The sequence below is a fragment of the Tasmannia lanceolata genome, unplaced genomic scaffold, assembly GCF_043159265.1.
Source record: "Tasmannia lanceolata isolate RefF3 unplaced genomic scaffold, GAP_Taslan_0.1 ptg000005l, whole genome shotgun sequence".
NCBI lineage: Eukaryota > Viridiplantae > Streptophyta > Magnoliopsida > Canellales > Winteraceae > Tasmannia > Tasmannia lanceolata.
Genome location: NW_027518682.1, coordinates 11,407,701 through 11,425,125, shown reverse-complemented (window position 1 = coordinate 11,425,125; position 17,425 = coordinate 11,407,701). Strand labels below are relative to the sequence as shown.

General features: G+C 40.6%; 1 protein-coding gene across 1 annotated transcript; it reads left to right on the top strand.

Moving 5' to 3' along the window:
- The first annotated feature begins 1,724 nt into the window (after positions 1-1,724).
- LOC143876629 (uncharacterized) lies at positions 1,725-12,994 on the top strand. Its single transcript, XM_077378321.1, has 3 exons — positions 1,725-2,023; positions 7,829-8,011; positions 12,657-12,994. Exons 2-3 carry the CDS (start codon positions 7,850-7,852, stop codon positions 12,822-12,824), a joined length of 330 nt encoding a protein of 109 aa, XP_077234436.1. The 5' UTR covers positions 1,725-2,023; positions 7,829-7,849; the 3' UTR covers positions 12,825-12,994.
- The last annotated feature ends 4,431 nt before the right edge of the window (positions 12,995-17,425 follow it).

Here is a 17,425-nt window from a genome sequence, read left to right as displayed (position 1 = left end):
TGATAGTCGAATCCAAAAAATAATAGTCGAAGCAAAAAAAAATGATAGTCGAAGCCAACAAATATTTCTCGAAGCTAAAATATATTAGTCAAAGATGAAAAAAGTTCCAAATGTTACTGGAATTTAAAAGTTTTAGTCGCAACCAAAAACATGTTAGTCAAAGCAAAAAAACCAGTTATTCGAAGCCTAAAAAACTTTAGACAAAGCGAAAAACACAACGGCGAATGTTACAGGAAACACATTTTTCACTTCGACTAAGTAAATTTTGGCTTCGAATATCCTGTTTTGGCTTCGAGTATCTGTTTTTGCGTTGAGAAGAAGAGAGGGAGATCTCTGAAAATAACTAATCATTTGATGTCCATTGGATAGCACGAAAATGATGAACATATGACTTTGCCATAGCATCTCTTTTACAAGTTTAGAAGTTAAGAGAGGTAGTGGAGTTTTGCATTAGCCACAGTAACACAACAAAAAATTATCAAATAGGGTTTCTCAACATGTCCATAATCCAATTTCTCCTTCTCATCTTCCCATTCTATTTTATTCCTCTGCTCACATGACGATATAAACACTGATAGATCGGTGCTCTTGGCTTTCAAGAAAGGCATAGTTGTTGATCTTCAGAATCCCTCAGGACAAAGGAGCATCTGCTTCCAAAGAAATGAGATGTTTCGCCGGAGAAGAAGGCTTCTATTGCCGGAAAATCTCGTCGTTTCACACAAAATGCTTTGGAGTAAAACCTAGAAATGAAAGAGTGTAAAACCTGCAAGTAAAAGAGTAAAATGGTAAAACTAAGAAGAGAAAAATTAAAGTAAGTTGAGGGGTATTTTCGTCCCTAGCAACATTTCTTTTAATAAAGTAGCATTTGTTAGTGTTTTTTCAAAACTCAACATTTTCTCGTCATTTTTTCAACTCTCCAGCATGCAACAGTAATTGATCATATATATATATATATATATATATATTTATTTATTTATTTTTTTCCAAAAAATTAAGGGGGGCAATTGTCCCCCCTTTCCTGTCGAGTGCCGTCACCCCTGGCTATATCAAACCTCAGCTCTGATACCATTTGTAAGGAATCTAACCGGGTAGAACTCACCCCTACGCTAGCTTTTAGAGGGAGGGGGTCATTCCCTTAGGCTCTGTTCACTTGTTTTCCCGGGAAAGGAAAAGAAAAGGTTTCCCGGGATTCTGACGTGGCATTAGGAAAAGAAATCCAGGGAAACTGTGTAGGAAAAGGTTTCCCGCGCTTGTTCATGTGCGCAGGATCTATGCAGGAAAATGTTTCCCGAGAAACTGCTTGCCCACCTTTTATCACTAGTTTTCCCGGGAAAGCAAATCCGACCAAAATAATGGGATTTGGTTTCCCACACTAGTGAGAAAAGAGACATTTCCACGTCATTTTTGGTAATTCCATGTCATTATTTGACATATTCCACCCGGGCTTGTTATTTATCAGAAAAGCAAGTGAACACCAGAATTATGTCTTGTCAAGAAAAAAGGAGTCTGTTCCCAGGGATTTGCTTTCCCGGGAACGCAAGTGAACAGAGCCTTATAACCCATAACTCATCCCCATCGCCATCACTTTACCGATGTAGGATTATTTGCTTCTGCGTGGAACTGCAACAATCATAAAAGTGACTTTCATGGTCCTCGTAAGAAATGAAGTTACCGAGAGTTAAGGGAAGTGATATATTCGCTCCTTTTTTATACTCGAGACAGTCCCCATATGGTGTATCGATGACAAAAATGGGGCGAATATATCATTTCTGGAGGTTAATATAAGAGCAGTTTATTGCTTTCAGAAGTCAATCCTAACCCTCGACGTCTGAAGACCGACGACATTTTAGGAAGGAGGGACAACCAAAGTGGAATAACTTATTACAGTCTTAGCAGCAAACACGGATAGAAAGGTCCGCATACATTCCTCTCAAACAAAGGCATTCCTTTGCCCTAAATTTGTGACGAGTCGGGGGGAAAACTGGGCAGTTGACGGAATGCTGGTCTCATTGAGCTTCGATCTGTGAGTTTTCCATTTGAATTTTGATCTTTCCATCCCTAATAAATCGCTATTCTAGTGGAATTGTTGTAACATTTTAGCGTTTTCATCTAAAATCGTTTTGGTTCCAGTAGTTTGACTGATAAAATCTAGGTTTTAGGTTTTAAAATCTGAGATTTGTGACCTAAACAATAGGGAAAAACAGAAATCGTTGCTTCGTCATTTATTTGAATATATAAAATCAGGGAACATATGTGTATTTAGGCCCGGTTTGGATTGCAGGAATTTAATATGTTGAGAGGAGAAGCAGAGAGAAAAGGAAGAAGTTAGGGTTTTCTCCCCGTTACTTTAGTATTTATATATAAAGAGAACATACAGAGACCACTATGCCCTTAGGCTATGCAATACATCTTCTAACACTCCCCCTCAAGCTGGAATGTATATATTGTACATTCCAAGCTTGTTACATATGTCACTCAATTTTGTATAGCTTAAGGGCTTTGTGAACACATCTGCTAACTGATCATCAGATCTCGTGAAAGAAACATGAATCTCGCCTCTTTGTATCCTTTGGCGAATGAAGTGGCAATCAACCTCTATATGCTTGGTTCTCTCATGAAAGACCGGATTGGTAGCTATATGAATTGCAGCTTGATTGTCACAATACAGCTGAGCTGGAGCAGATGAAGAGAAACCAATCTCTGAAAGGAGAGAACGTAACCAAATAAGCTCCCCGCTGGTATGAGACATAGCACGATACTCTGATTCGGCACTCGACTTGGAGACTATGTCCTGCTTCTTACTTTTCCACGACACTAGATTGCCACAAACAAAAGTGCAATATCCAGTGGTAGATCTCCTATCTGCTGGAGATCCTGCCCAGTCTGCATCACAGAAGCCTTCTACCCGGGTATGACCATGCTTCTTGAATACGAGTCCTTTCCTTGGTGCTTCTTTCAAGTAGCGAATAATCTGAATCACTGCTGCCCAGTGAGAAGTACGGGGTGAGCTCATATGTTGGCTGACTGAGCCAACAGCAAATGATATATCTGGACGAGTGACTGTAAGATATATGAGCTTACCCCTCATCTAATAAATCTCCTTCTTCTAGAAGAAGTTTCCCATTTGGGTCCATGGGAGGAGACGCAGGTTTCACTCCAAAGTGACCTGTCTCCTCAAGAAGATCTAGTACATATTTCCTCTGTGAGAGGGAGAGACCTCTAGTAGAATATGCAACCTCAATGCCAAGAAAGTATCTGAGACGACCCAAATCTTTGGTTGAAAACTCGTTCTGCAAGAAGGTTTTCAACCTGCGTATCCCCTCTGAATCACTGCCTGTAATGATGATGTCATCGACATGTACTATCAATAGCACACAACCAGTAGTAGAATGAGAACTGAAGACGGAGTGATCAACTGCACATTGCTTCATGCCATAGTGCATGATAGCATCACTGAATCGTCTAAACCAGGCTCTAGGAGACTGCTTGAGACCGTATATAGACTTCCGCAACCGACATACTGAGGAGGACATCGCCCCCTGAGCAACATACCCAGGAGGTTGCTCCATATACACCTCCTCAGTAAGCTCACCATGTAAAAAGGCATTCTTGACATCTAACTGATGCAGAGGCCAGTCATGTGTAACTGCAAGAGATAGAAGTACAAGAACAGACGGAATCTTAGCGACCGGCGAAAAAGTCTCTAAATAATCAACACCAAAGGTCTGAGTATAGCCTTTTGCCACCAACCGCGCCTTAAGGCGCTCAATAGTACCGTCGGGTAAGTGTTTGACTGCATAAACCCAGCGACAACCAACTGGTCGAGCCCCACGAGGAAGAGGAACTAACTCCCATGTCTTATTGGCCTGGAGGGCCTCCATCTCAAGATCCATGGCCGCACGCCATCCCGAATGATCAAGTGCAGCTGGTAAAGACTGTGGCAAAGAAACAGAGGACAAAGAGGAAACAAAACTCCGAAACATCGGGGTGAGAGAATCATATGAAATAACAGAGTAAATCGAGGGAGCAGTACTGTGAGAACGAGTACGAGAAGCAATGGGAGAATCTGAAGTAGGAGTAGGAGAGATAGGTACCTGAGATGTGGGGGGTGTGATCTCCGGCTGCAAGGACGATGGCGCAGGCAGAGGAGGATGAGCTGTAGATCTCGGTCGACGAGGATATGTCTGCGGAGGAGCGGGAGGAGGAGCCTCAGTAGCCTCAGGAGCCTGCAGTGAAGAGGAGGGATCACAAACAGGAATAGTCTCAGGAACTAATACAGGAGGGGAGAGGAGAGGAGCCTGAAGGGTGGGGAGGAGAAGAGGAAGGTCCGAGTCAGGACCTGTGGAAGGAGTCTCATGAGAAGATATAAAGTAGGACTCAGACTCGAAGAATGTGACATCGGCAGACACAAAGGACCGACGCAGGAGAGGACTGTAACAGTGATAACCTTTCTGGGTACGGGAGTACCTAAGAAAGATGCATCGTTCAGCCCGAGGGTCCAGCTTATCAAAGCCAGGACCAAGGTGGTGAACAAAACAAACACACCCAAAGACCCTAGGGGTGGAAAGGGGTCATGACCAGGGTATAACACATCAAAAGGGGAAGAGCCACCAAGAACCGAGGATGGAAGCCGGTTGGCAAGGTGGCATGCAGTAAGAACAGCATCACCCCAATAGCTCTTGGGAACTCGCATCTGAATAAGAAGAGAGCGAGCCCCATCAAGTAAAGAGCGCATCTTCCTTTCAGCCACACCATTCTGCTGAGAGGTGCGAGCACAAGAAGACTGGTGGAGAATACCCCGACTGGAAAGAAAATCCTGGAACCCATGGGTAGTGGAGAAATATTCTCTAGCATTATCTGTGCGCAAGCATTTGAGGGTACAATCAACCTGATTTGTAACCTCAGAATGAAAAGTACGAAAAACAGAGAAAACCTCAGAACGATCGTGAAGCAAATACAGCCAAGTCATGCGAGAATAGTCATCAATGAAAACAACAAAATATCTATATCCAAAAATAGAAGGAGTTCTCAAGGGACCCCATACATCAGAGTGCACTAAAGCAAAAGGGTGCGAGGCCCGACTAACAAGCCTAGAGGGAAATGACACACGGTGGTGTTTTCCAAGTTCACAGGCCTCGCACTGAAAAGACTGAATAGGAACAGAAACTATAGAGGTGTGCCGTAAGCGCTCAATGCATGGATGACCAAGGCGGCAGTGCCACTGGTAGGCGTCGACAGAACTGTGTAAAATGGTACGGGGGGGACCTCCATCCAGCCGATACAACCCATCTACCTCACGTCCTCCCAGTCGCAAGATCCTGTAATAAGCAATAAGATGGATAAAATGAGACATAGCAGTTAAGATATTTAGTGAGCTGACTGACTGAAAGTAAGTTAAAGGGAGACTGTGGAACACAAAGCACAGAGGAGAGGGTAAGACTAGGGTAGGGAGAGGTACTCCCTGTACCAGAAATTGGAGTAGTACGGCCATCAGCGAGGGTCATAGACTGAGAGGAAAGAGGGTGAAAAGGCCTGAGTGATGATAGAGTACCTGTCACATGGTTCAAGGCTCCCGAATCAATGATCCAGGAGTTCGAGCTACTAAGAAGAGATGCATGAGTGCTACCTGGCTGTGCAAAGCCAGCACTAGGAGGATGGACGGCCAAGCGTAGGCGCTGGAGCTCATCATAGTCGGCCTGAGTGAAAGACTGTACAGCTGGGCTGGAGCCGGAGGAAGATGCTCGAGGATCAGAGTCGTCCAGAGTAGAAAGGTGCGCTGATCACCCGAACTGAGATTGCGGTAGGGGACGATGCTCAGGATGTAACACATAACAGGTCTCATCACGGTGGCCCTCGCGCCGGCAATGTGTACAATATGGACGAGGTCGGCCACCATATCCCCTGCCACTAGAGAAATCCGTACCCATGGTACGTCCGCCATGGCTAGAGTCACGGCCACGGCCTCGGCCAAACATCCCACCACCACGGGCAGGACGATCTCCTACTGCATATGCCGCGGTAGCATGACCATCAAAAGCAGCAGGAGTAAGAGAGGCTCCACCTAGACACTGTTGTGCCAGTTGATAGACCTCCTCAAGGGAAGGCATAGTGCCAGAACCATAAATCTGCTGGCGAAAAAACATAAACTCGGGGCCCAAGGTCTCGAGAAACTGAACAACTCGAAGCCGATCCCGTTGCCGAGCGGCGACGGCTAAGTCTGTTGTCAAGGGCAGAAAAATGTCAAGCTGCTGACAGTGAGAGACGAACTGACCATAGTATGTAGAAAGCGGGGTGTCACCACGCCGAAGATGCATCCACTCAGAATATGTGGCACTAATACGGGAGAGGTTACCAACGCCTGAAAACATAACCGCAGTATGATCCCAAATCCTCTTTGCAGTCGGAAGCTGCATCATAGTCCCTGAAATCTGTGGGATCATACTCTGCCAGAGTAAACTACGGATATGAGCATCATCCGTTTCCCACTGCTCATAAGTGGGATCCAAAGCCGCAGGAGGGTCACGACGTATGGTGTAGACCTTCCTTTTGGCAATGAGATAAACTTCCACCGCCACTTTCCAATTCATGTAATTGGAACCATCAAGCTTGGCCGTGGTCATCGGGAGGAAGGAGGCATCACCCGATGAAGGGGAAATAGGGGTAGAAGAAGAAGAGGTTTGCCCGAGAGAGGGATTGTCTACAATAGAAGGATCCATAGAAGGAACGAAAGCAAAATAGACAACACACGGCGTCAAAGTAAGGGACAAGAGAAATGAGAAGGCCTCTAGGGCATAAAGAGACCACTATGTGTGGTGAGAGAATGTGGCGCGACTCCGATGAAGGAGAGGAGAAAAAAAAGACATAATAGGGCCTCTAGGGCATAAATGGAGAAGATGAAAGGTCGGAGTCGCGGAGCGAAGAAGAAAAGAGGGGCGGAAGAAATTTAGACCATAGAGAGAAAGAGGGTTAGAACTTAGGGTGGGAGGGTTAGAGATTTAAGGTTTCATGAGGGATAGGAAATGGGATTAATAGGGAAAAATGAGAGTTTTAATGAGGGAAAGGAAGGGAAGGGTGAAAATGGGAAGAAAGAGGAAGAGATTGGGGTGGAAGAGAGAGAGAGCGAGGGAGGAGGAGGAGCTGGGGCGGAAGAAAAAAAAAAAAAATGGGCTGGGACGAGTGGGAAGGGTGGGCGAGAAGAAGGAGAAAAAAAGGAGGAGCGTGATGGAGGGAGGAGGAGAGAAGAAGGAGAAGGGGAGCTTCTCCAATGGTCCCTAGGGCACAAAAACCCCTAGGGCTCTGATACCATGTTGAGAGGAGAAGAGATTAGAGAGAAAAGGAAGAAGTTAGGGTTTTCTCCCCCTTACTTTAGTATTTATATATAAAGAGAACATACAAAGACCACTATGCCCTTAGGCTATTCAATACACCTTCTAACATACTAGAAATGTTTGGAAAGGAAAAAATATTTTTTTTTACACACGAAAAAAGATTAATTGAACCAAACTTATTCAATTTTTATGTAGATGGACCTTCAATTTATGACTATATTCATCTAAATTGACCATAATCATATCATTTCCTTCTAAATTGTGTATCAAAAAGAATTTTCCGTCAAAAAAAATGTTTTTCTTGCAATCCAAACAGGGCCCTTTGCGGAATTAAAGAATTTTTTGTCCTACACTGATTCAGTTTTGTTTATGCTGACCAATTTTTTTTTTTCCTTTTTCATTCTATGTGACTTTTGAAATTGGAAGAATCTCTACAGGTTTGATGATTATGAATTGAAATTCTTTCATGATTTTATTACTAATACACAATCTTTTAACAGGTTTGGTGAAAACTGCTTTTTATGATGTCAAGACCCATGGTGCTTGTTTTTCTGCTAATGATACTCATAATCACATCCCAGTTTGAATGGAAACAACAACTCGTGAACGATCTGGATTCGAGTCCGAGCATTTCACAGAAACAGCAACACATTTTAAAGAAAGAAGAGGGTATCAAAGAAAAAGTAAGTACTTGATATACGATTTGCTTTTCTGTTTCCATTGTGATGCACTGACCCTTCAGGGTTGAAATTTTGGATCTACATCCAAACACACCGTTAACTATTTATTTAAGTTGTTTACGTGATTGCAAGGAGACATCCCAATTGGACATACATTTTCTCCCACTTGCCCACATAGCCCACATAGCCCATATAGTATATATGTATATATACACGTGACATTACATTTCACTATCCGGATGAGAATACAAACTCAACATTTCATGACTGCTATGATTTATGTTGCATACCTGTACAAACTCAGCACTTCCTAGGTGTACATTTTGGAGGTGCCATAACATATTCACATGCACTAATAAGGCAATATGAATGCATCTGGTATGGAACTCTCGCTGCCTCACACATACACATTTTTTATGAGACAATTCAACGATTTATGACGCATTTGTGCATTAATATAGCTGTGCAGTCATGATTCTAATCATTTTGGGAGTCAAAGTGAAATTTTTTGGGTGATCCCGGCATGGTTATCTATCCCCTATTCTCAGATGTAATGGGGTGTCTAATAATTGCTCATCTCAGTGAGCGTGAAAAGGGATAAGAGGTTAGATCTTCAGTAATCTGGTCAGATTCATATTGGGGCTGGTATAAGTTGAACTGGAGCTTCGATGGCCGGCTTTGGTAAAATGCATGCTTAGGTTCGACTCACCCGAGTCGAATCCATTTTACCTTAACCAAGTTCTCGTCCAAGTCCGAGTTTTACCCTACTAAATCAATTAAAAACCCTTTTACTCGCCCATGTTAATGAAAAATTGACTGCATCAATCAATGATGTACCTGATCGAACTCTCATTTGCAATGGCTGTTTTCTCATCCGAGTATGAGTTTTGAAACATTGCATGTGTCTATGGAATCAAAACACCCTTTTTTTCATGTTCAACATTTTGATACCTTGTTGATTTTATGACATACCCCTGTCTTAGTTTCAAGGGTTCAATTATAGTTGAGACAAGGGACATACTCTTCAGGCTTTCACCTAGTGGGTATTTGGTCCACGTGGCCACTGTTAAAAAATTCCTCGCATCAATCGACTCGCGTGAGTCGACTCTTTTTACCTTGCCCGAGTTCTTGTTCGAGCCCATGCTTTTCCTTACCACTTTGATCAAACTCCTTTGACATATCCAAGTTAATGAACAATTGGCTATGTCGACTCATTCGTGTTGACTCCTTTTTTGTGGCCGTGTTCTCGTCCAAAGTGAGTTTTGAAACACTGCATGTGCCAATGGAATCAAAACTCCTTTTTTCATGGTTTAACATTTTGACGACTTGTTGCTTCTATGACATGCGTCCTCTCTTAGGTTCAAAGGTTCAATTGGTAGTGGAGATCAGCGACATTCTCTTCAGGATTCACCCAGTGAGTATTTGGTCCTTGTGCCCACTATTTAATAATCCATGCATCAAATGTCGACTCGAATGCCTTTTACCGTGGCTGAGTTCTTGTCTAATTTCCCCCCGCCAAGTAAATCAAAACTCTTTTGACTAGCCCGAGTTAATGAATTATTGACCGCTTCTATCACGATTCACCTGAATCGACTCCTTTTTTTCGTGAATGGGTTCTTGTCATAGTGATCAAACTGTGTTTCATGGATTTGCAACGATTCTTTCACCAATGCCAAAGGAATATATGACCCAAATACCCCTTTAGAAAGAGAAACTAGAAAGAGAGATCTTTATTGCCACCATAAAATGAGTTTTTTCCTTGTTTAAGAATAACAAAGGTTTGTTAAATGGGAAAAAAGAGAGGTACAAGGGTGGGTTTAGTGGGGGGTGGGCTGCTGGCCCTAAAATATAAGAAATGGAAAAAAGGAAGAAAAAGCGTAGCCCAATGGTCAAAATATCATGACTGAACCATCTCCTAGATAAGGAGTCCACCGCACTACTAACATTTTTAGGATTTTGATTAAGACGGGCTGATTAAGACAGGTTATTCTGTATCGACTAACCAGTGTTCGGTTCTGAGGAGACTAGAACCAGTTCCAGAGCTTTGGGTTCGATGCTTGTGGGTATGATCACCTTGGATTGTCTTGACTTCTTCGCTCAGGCAAGGGTGGGGCCTCCTTTGCACTTTCTTGCTACCCCCTTCATGTTCCTCTTCGATCGGCCCCTATTGTGGCTAGTTTCAGTGCTTCACTTCATTTGAAGGGTGGCTCAGCAACTTCCTTGGATCGATCTAAAGATGCAGGCGCCGGTGGTTTGCTATCCAAACCTCTACGTGTAATCCTTTATCTAACACTTCTATTGTTCCTTTTCTTCTTTCGGACTCGCCTTCTATTGATTGGGTTTCAAAATGATTCTGTGGACGCAATTGGCATCAGGAGTCTATCCCATTCTCAGACTTGTTCTCGAAATGGTCTACTTGTTAGAAGAATCGAGGAAGAAATCAACTCTTCAAATTTCATGGTGCGAGTTAATAATCTAGGAGGATCTTTTTCACATCTTGAGAACTATGATTTTTGTCCCACCGACGCAAAGCCCCCTTTGCGGGCTTTAAGCTTCCAAAACATGCGAACCCCAGTGCTCCTCGAGAAATTGTGGGAGGACCACCAGATCAAAACAGGGTTTGAAGTCACCATGGGTGAGTCACATATGCTAAAATTTGAAGGCAGTCGACCTCCTTACGTCATCCTTAGTGCTACTCGGTTCAGTTTCCAGGATCCCAAACCCAGAACCGAACCGCATTCTCACTGTTCCAGGAACCTAGAACCGGAACCGGAACCGAACCACCAAATCCTAGAACCGAACCAAATAGGCCAGTTCGGTTCGGTTCTTCGGGTTGAACCGGAACCATGTCCACCTCTACTACCCCCTGCTAGACTGAAAAATTCTTTAATGTAACAAATTCTTCCCGAGGACTTTCCTTGTTTCAAAAGAGCAATTGTGAACCTCCAACACATTGACCAGCTTTTCCCGCCTCTATAAGTAGCTGATCTGTTACAGAAGCTGGAGTTTCTGTCCCCAACTGACAGCCAGTGGGCCCTGGATCTCTACCTAAAAAAAATATCTTACTGATCAATAATTTTGATTTATTCAATTTTAAGATTATTCCTAGAGAGCCTTTTAGATTATACCAATGGGGCCTCCTCTTTCATTCTATCAAGGTGCTTGACTTTCACCCTGATAGCCTCCTTGATGCAAAATTTCAAAGTCACTCTTTGTTCCACCGACACAAAGCCCCCTCGCGGGCTTTAGGCTTCTGAAATTGGCGAACCCCAGTGCTCCTCGAGAAATGGTGGGAGGACAGATAAAAGGAAACAGTCTAGTCAACTTGGAATGGGTATCACGTCGCCACTAGCACATACGAACTTACTCCCTTGAAAGGGGAGATCGACAAGGTTATGTTCAACGATGAATTCGGAGAACCCGAGCATGGCTGGGGTCAGAGAGGAGGCAGTGGGCTTTTCTTTAGCTCAACTGACTACATTGAAATCACCTGCAACACACCGTGCACCCTCATACAAGTAGCGCAATCAACCCAAAATGATTCCTTTTTGAATCATCACAAGGATCTTAAATAGCTGAGACCAAAGGTGGAAAAAGTTTACATTCAGCTTGGCTGATTGGGAGGATGACGGTATTGGGTTCTTTGTAAACTGATCTAACCATATCTAAAGTAACTGATTTGAACTTTGTTTCATAAGGGAAATGTCGGGCTTTGAAGACTGAATGTCATCCTTAATAGCCTGATGTCTTCTAAGAACCCTAAGCCCCATGATATTCCAACATAGAATCTTCATTGAGCGGCTTTGTTGGCCCCAGAATATCCCTTATAACTTCATTTGACCAAATTTGACTACAAATAGATCTTGGGGGGAAATTACTGTTTGATCAACTACATTATAATTTTTTTCTGCACCCTGAATATCATTATGTAGTCAAATTTGGTCCACATCTACAGCTGTCTCATCCTACTTTGGCAGTCTTATTATGAAATGTTCTACTTCCAACTATAGCTTATGAAGATCTCACATCACTGCTATTTGAAGATGTTCAGAAGTGTCAAACATCTCCCCTTGAGCATTCAACTCTTCCCGTTTGCCAATTGCTGCCACCTTAGATCCTTTCAACAAATATAGAGAAACAAGCCTCTGACTAGTTGTTCCATTCGCTATGTAAATTTTCCCCTACGCTTGTTTTCATCTATTTTGGTTTGGAAGCCTGTTTTTTCTCCTTATATCTGGAAAGAGATTCGGAGGGAAGCTTTTTTTTTCTCCTTATATCGTTTTGGATTTTAAGAATTGATTTTGAGTTCAAAATTGATTATTGGACTCAAATTTTGCATTGAATTTTGAGTCCAATAGTCAGTTTTGTTCTCAAAATTCAAAACAAACAGGGCCATAATCTTTTTTAGAGGGACTACCTAGTTTATCAAAAAGTTTTCCTGGTTTTCTATAGGCATCTGTCAAATTTCGATTATGATTTTGTTCCTTCTCATTGCTTTTCCAAGCTTAATGTTGTGTACGAAATGCAAATTCATGAGATTTCAACACTAACTGGGAACCAGGCAGGCAAAGCTAACAATAAATTATCTTCCCATTATTTTGGTTCTGTGTACCTTATTTCCATCGTCTCTCTCTCTCTTTTTCTGCAGATAATCTTATCTCAAGAGAAGAACATTCAGAGACTCAATGAACTTGTGCAGAATCTTAAGGAACAGTTGCTACGATGCAGAGGCAGTAACGATACAGTAAATGGCACCGGAAGGTCTCCCACTGCAAATTCAATCGAGCTTGAACGTCAGCAGATTTTGCAAGATTAATCTCTCCATATCTTTACAGATGGTTTGGTAGTCTGACTCTGGTATTCCACTATTACACATTGTAAGGGTTGTTTGTTGCCATGTCGAACCAATTACTAACACTGAGGTTCTCGTCCATGTAAGTTTAATTTTATTCAAAATGACTGAAGTCAGTTGGACTCATTGTTTTCTCTCTTTCTTTCTTTTTCCGTGTGTGTGTGGTGGTGTGTGTGTGTGTGTGTGGGGGGGGGGGGGGGGGGGGGCGCATTTTGTTTTTTAAATTCATTAGCAGGAAGGAAATATATTTCAGTTATGATTCATGCAAAGCATTGTGGGTAGATCGATAAATGCGGAACTAATCCCCATTCTTTGGAATGAATCTGAAAGGTGTGAGTTCATGGCATTTCTCACTACCTAATGTCCTATGATGCTAGCATGCTCGTCCTTCTTTGGGGATTGTGTATAAGACTGCTAAATCAGTTTTTCTTTTCCATTTAGAAGGAAAAAAGACATCTAACAATTGCCTGTAACTCATTCGTGTTTCTTTAAATTCTTTACTTTCGAAAATGTAGAATCCACAAATCTGCAGTTAATTCAGATCTCAAATTTCCAGAATATTTCAGGCATTTCCATCTATTCTTACTAGGTACTAATTTGTGATACATGTGGTCGCCATCATCAATTTTATTGCTATCTTTATACTAGCAATTACTGAATACAGACTAGAAATAATGTCACGCCAACACGATTCCTGTGGATTATGGTATGGGCAACAACATGGTATTGTATTCAAATTACTTGGCTGCTGGTGGTAGCTAAGGTTATGGTTTTGTTAATCGTGGTTTGACAACCAAAACAGAGGATACCTCCCAAACGAGTCATCTTCATCGGAGAAATGAAGGGTAAAAGCTAAATTAGGTATTCTCTGCCGGTACCTCAGTTCATTGTTGAAGCTACCATGCATCTAGCTATCATAATGTAATATGTAGTTTTAAATCACGCAGCTGGTACCTTAAGTTTTGGCATCCTTAACTGCAACTTGGCTACTAATAGGCGAATGCCTCCCAAACTAGTAGATATTTGTCAGTGAATAATGAAATGTATTTTGGTCATTTAGGAAACCAATTAGAATGTTATGTCCAATGCGCGTGTGATGTGGTGCCCAAAGTTGTTGATCCTTGTTATAAAACAATATCTTGATCTTTTATTATTATTATTATTTTGAATGGTAATATCTTGATCTTTTATGAAAATCAGTTTGTTTGTCTTGGGCGATACACTCGAATGATGTGATGTGTTATTTTTTTGAATGACATGATGCGATATGTTATTGTGATAATTTTTTGATAAATGACGAATATTTTTTTTTAAAGTGATAGTTATAAGAGGCACAGAGCTTTGTCATAGCCATGCAATGTGGCATGTTTTTCGCATTTATCTAAACTTGAGAAAGTACTTGCTTCTAGTTTAGCACTCTCACAGCCCATGAAACAGTATTTTCTGGCAGGTTTGAACTTTTAAGATAGTCACATGTCATCGCATCAAACTTTTAAAGCTTTGAAAGAGTGGATGGACGAGTCAATCGGTCGTCCAGTTGGACAGTGATGGTGAGAAAATAACCCACCAACTATACATACCAACCAATATTCTCTCGCATGCATGCAGTATTAAAAAAAAACTCTTAATCAAGAAATTGAGCCAAACAACCATGACTTCACACTCAAGACATAGGAGATACAGAAAAAAACACCTTAATTTCCATGTAAACATTAACAGTAATTTTTTTTTTTTTGACATGAGAAACTAAAGCCTTATTTAGAAGAGGAAAATCATCATATAATTAGGAAATTAATGACAAATAATTGGTGTTTTTGTCGCAGAAATGAAATATAAAGAGTCGTAAGGGTACTCAACTCATGACTAGCTTGATGGCTTTAAGTTTCATGCCCATTTTATAATTTGTCTGCCAATCTTTTTATTTTTACCATGTATGAAGAAATGCAGAGAAGAGTGGTGGAGGTGGTGGTGATGACGATGACAATGGCAATGTTGCCTTGGGTGCCCAAGTTGCCTCATGTATCTTGACCATCTGGTGATGTATAGATCTGCCATAAGTATGAAATGTGCATTCTTATCTTTTCTAATAAATTTTTGTTTTTTGGTTACCTCCATTTTAATTGTTCATAACTAATACAGCTCATCTTATTTAATTTCAGCAGATCATTTAATTTCCCAACCAATTTTATTAATTAGCCGTGCAAATGGCTTGTTCTTGTAAAGAAATCCCTTTGTTGCTGGCCTTTTACATGGTTAAATACCTTATAAATGCAAATACCTTTAGGGCCCGTTTGGATACCCCTTGGATTTGGATTTGGAGGTGAATTTGGATTTTTAAATCCAAATTCGGCGTTTGGCAAGCCTTTATGACATCTGGATTTGGATTTGAGTGAAATCCACAAGATTTGCAAATTCCTCATGTTAGTATAATGTTTTGGATTTATAAATCCTGTCTGCGAGAGATTATTTATAAATCTAAATCTGTCCCGTATGGGTTAAAATGACCAAAATACACCAAAGAAGTGTTAAATGACTAAAGTACCCACATGACATTAAAAAATCATCAAAATACGTCGTATTAGGTAAAATGACTAGAAAACCTCCGGGTCAGGCAAAATGATTGAAATACCCCTATACCAAATGATTGAAATACCCCTATACCAGGTAAAAATGAAAATATACCCCCGAGTCGTGCAAAATGAGTAAAATACCCTTATGACATAAAATGATCAAAATAACCTCATATAGGGTAAAATGACTAGAATACGCAAGATTATGGAAAATTACCAAAATACCCCTATATCAAGTAAAAATGACCCATGACTCATGAAAAATGACTAAAAATACTCTCTGAGATAAAAATGATAAAAATACGTCATATTAGGTAAAATGATTAGAATAACCCCGGGTCATGCAAAATGACCGGAATACACCTATACAGGTGAAAATGACCAAATACCCTTAGTCAAGGAAAATGACTAAAACACCCTTATGACATAAAAAATGATCAAAACAGCCCCATATAGGGTAAAATGACTATATTACCTCAAGATCATAGAAAATTATTGAAATACCCTTATATCAAGTAAAAATGACCCATGGCTCATGAAAAATGACTAAAATGACTAAAAATACCCTTATGAGATAAAAATGATAAAAATACGTCATATTAGGTAAAATGACTAGAATACCCACGGGTCATGCAAAATGACTGGAATACACCTTTACCAGGTGAAAATAACCAAATACCCTGAGTCATGGAAAATGACTAAAACACCCTTATGACATAAAAAATGATCAAAACAGCCCCATATAGGGTAAAATGACTAGAATACCCCTGGATCATGGAAAATGGCTGAAATGGCCTTATATCAAGTATTTTAGTGCTTTTTGGTTTTGTTAGATTTCAAATTCAAATCCAAAGAGCATAAAAAAAAAGAAAAAAAAAATTAGATTTTATTTATAAATTTGTGAATTTTAAAATTCTAGATTTCGAATCCATGTATTTTGAAAATCCAAATTCACCTCGAAATCCAAATCCAAGGCGTATCCAAACGCGCCCTTATAGTTATTGAATATCTTAAATTTTCAATACTCTAGCTCTATTTTTATCTCATAAAAATTTAGTCGTAAAGGCACCCATTTTTTCAAATGATTAATTGTGTGTACTGTTTTCCTGAGGTAGAAACTTGCCCTTCAAATTTATGTGTACTAGCAAAGGCCGTTTTTATTATAGAGCCAGTTTCATCTCCGTGCATTCTTTTGTGAAGGGCTGAGATTAAACTCATTAAAACGCTTGTCTTCTATCTCAGCCCTTCACAAAATATCGAAAGGCTGATAACTGGGCTACACACTTATCTATCTACTATTATATCTACGCTACTGATATTTGCATTACTATGTTTTGATAATTACACTAAGCCACCTTATCTTTTACTATTTAACCATCTGTCAATTGTTATTATCACAATTTCCAAGCAAGCTCTCAGAGGCAAATTAAGAAAGAAAAGACAATGTGTTAGTGCAAAAATCAAAACACGGTAATTCCAATATCTGTGGCCTATATCAATCTGAGTTTTTATATGGGTGATCTAAACCGTTCATTTGTTGAGCCCTTACGCAGATAAGCCATGCCCAGATAATCTTCTACATAAGATGATCCTAACCCTTCAATCTATAGAGGTTTTTATACCGTGCCTTTCAATTTTAAACCTCCGCATCTTGGAGGGTTAGGATCATCCTAATAGAAATTTTTTATCAAATTTTACCAACTCAAATAAGCCTTGTGAAAATAAAATTTTTACATATGCAAATTTAGATAGCCCATATTCAATATGTAGAGAGGTTATATAATGAAATGGCGTACGAACATGCACTCATCATCCTATCCTTATCCTTGATATTTGATCCAAAAACTCACTTTTTGAGAAGCTGCGGTTGGATCAAATATCAAGGGTGGTGTTTTCATCGTACCATCTTTTAAGTGTTCGTACGCCCAGTCACTCATCATATAATTTCTCCAATATTTATTGCATACACCCATCGGATATTACTGTGGAATCGAT

Bases quoted from the DNA above. Each gene is read 5' to 3' on its own strand.
- LOC143876629 (XM_077378321.1), top strand. From the start codon at position 7,850: ATGATGTCAAGACCCATGGTGCTTGTTTTTCTGCTAATGATACTCATA. The intron at 8,012-12,656 runs GTAAGTACTTGA...CTTTTTCTGCAG, and splicing joins AAGAGGGTATCAAAGAAAAA to ATAATCTTATCTCAAGAGAA.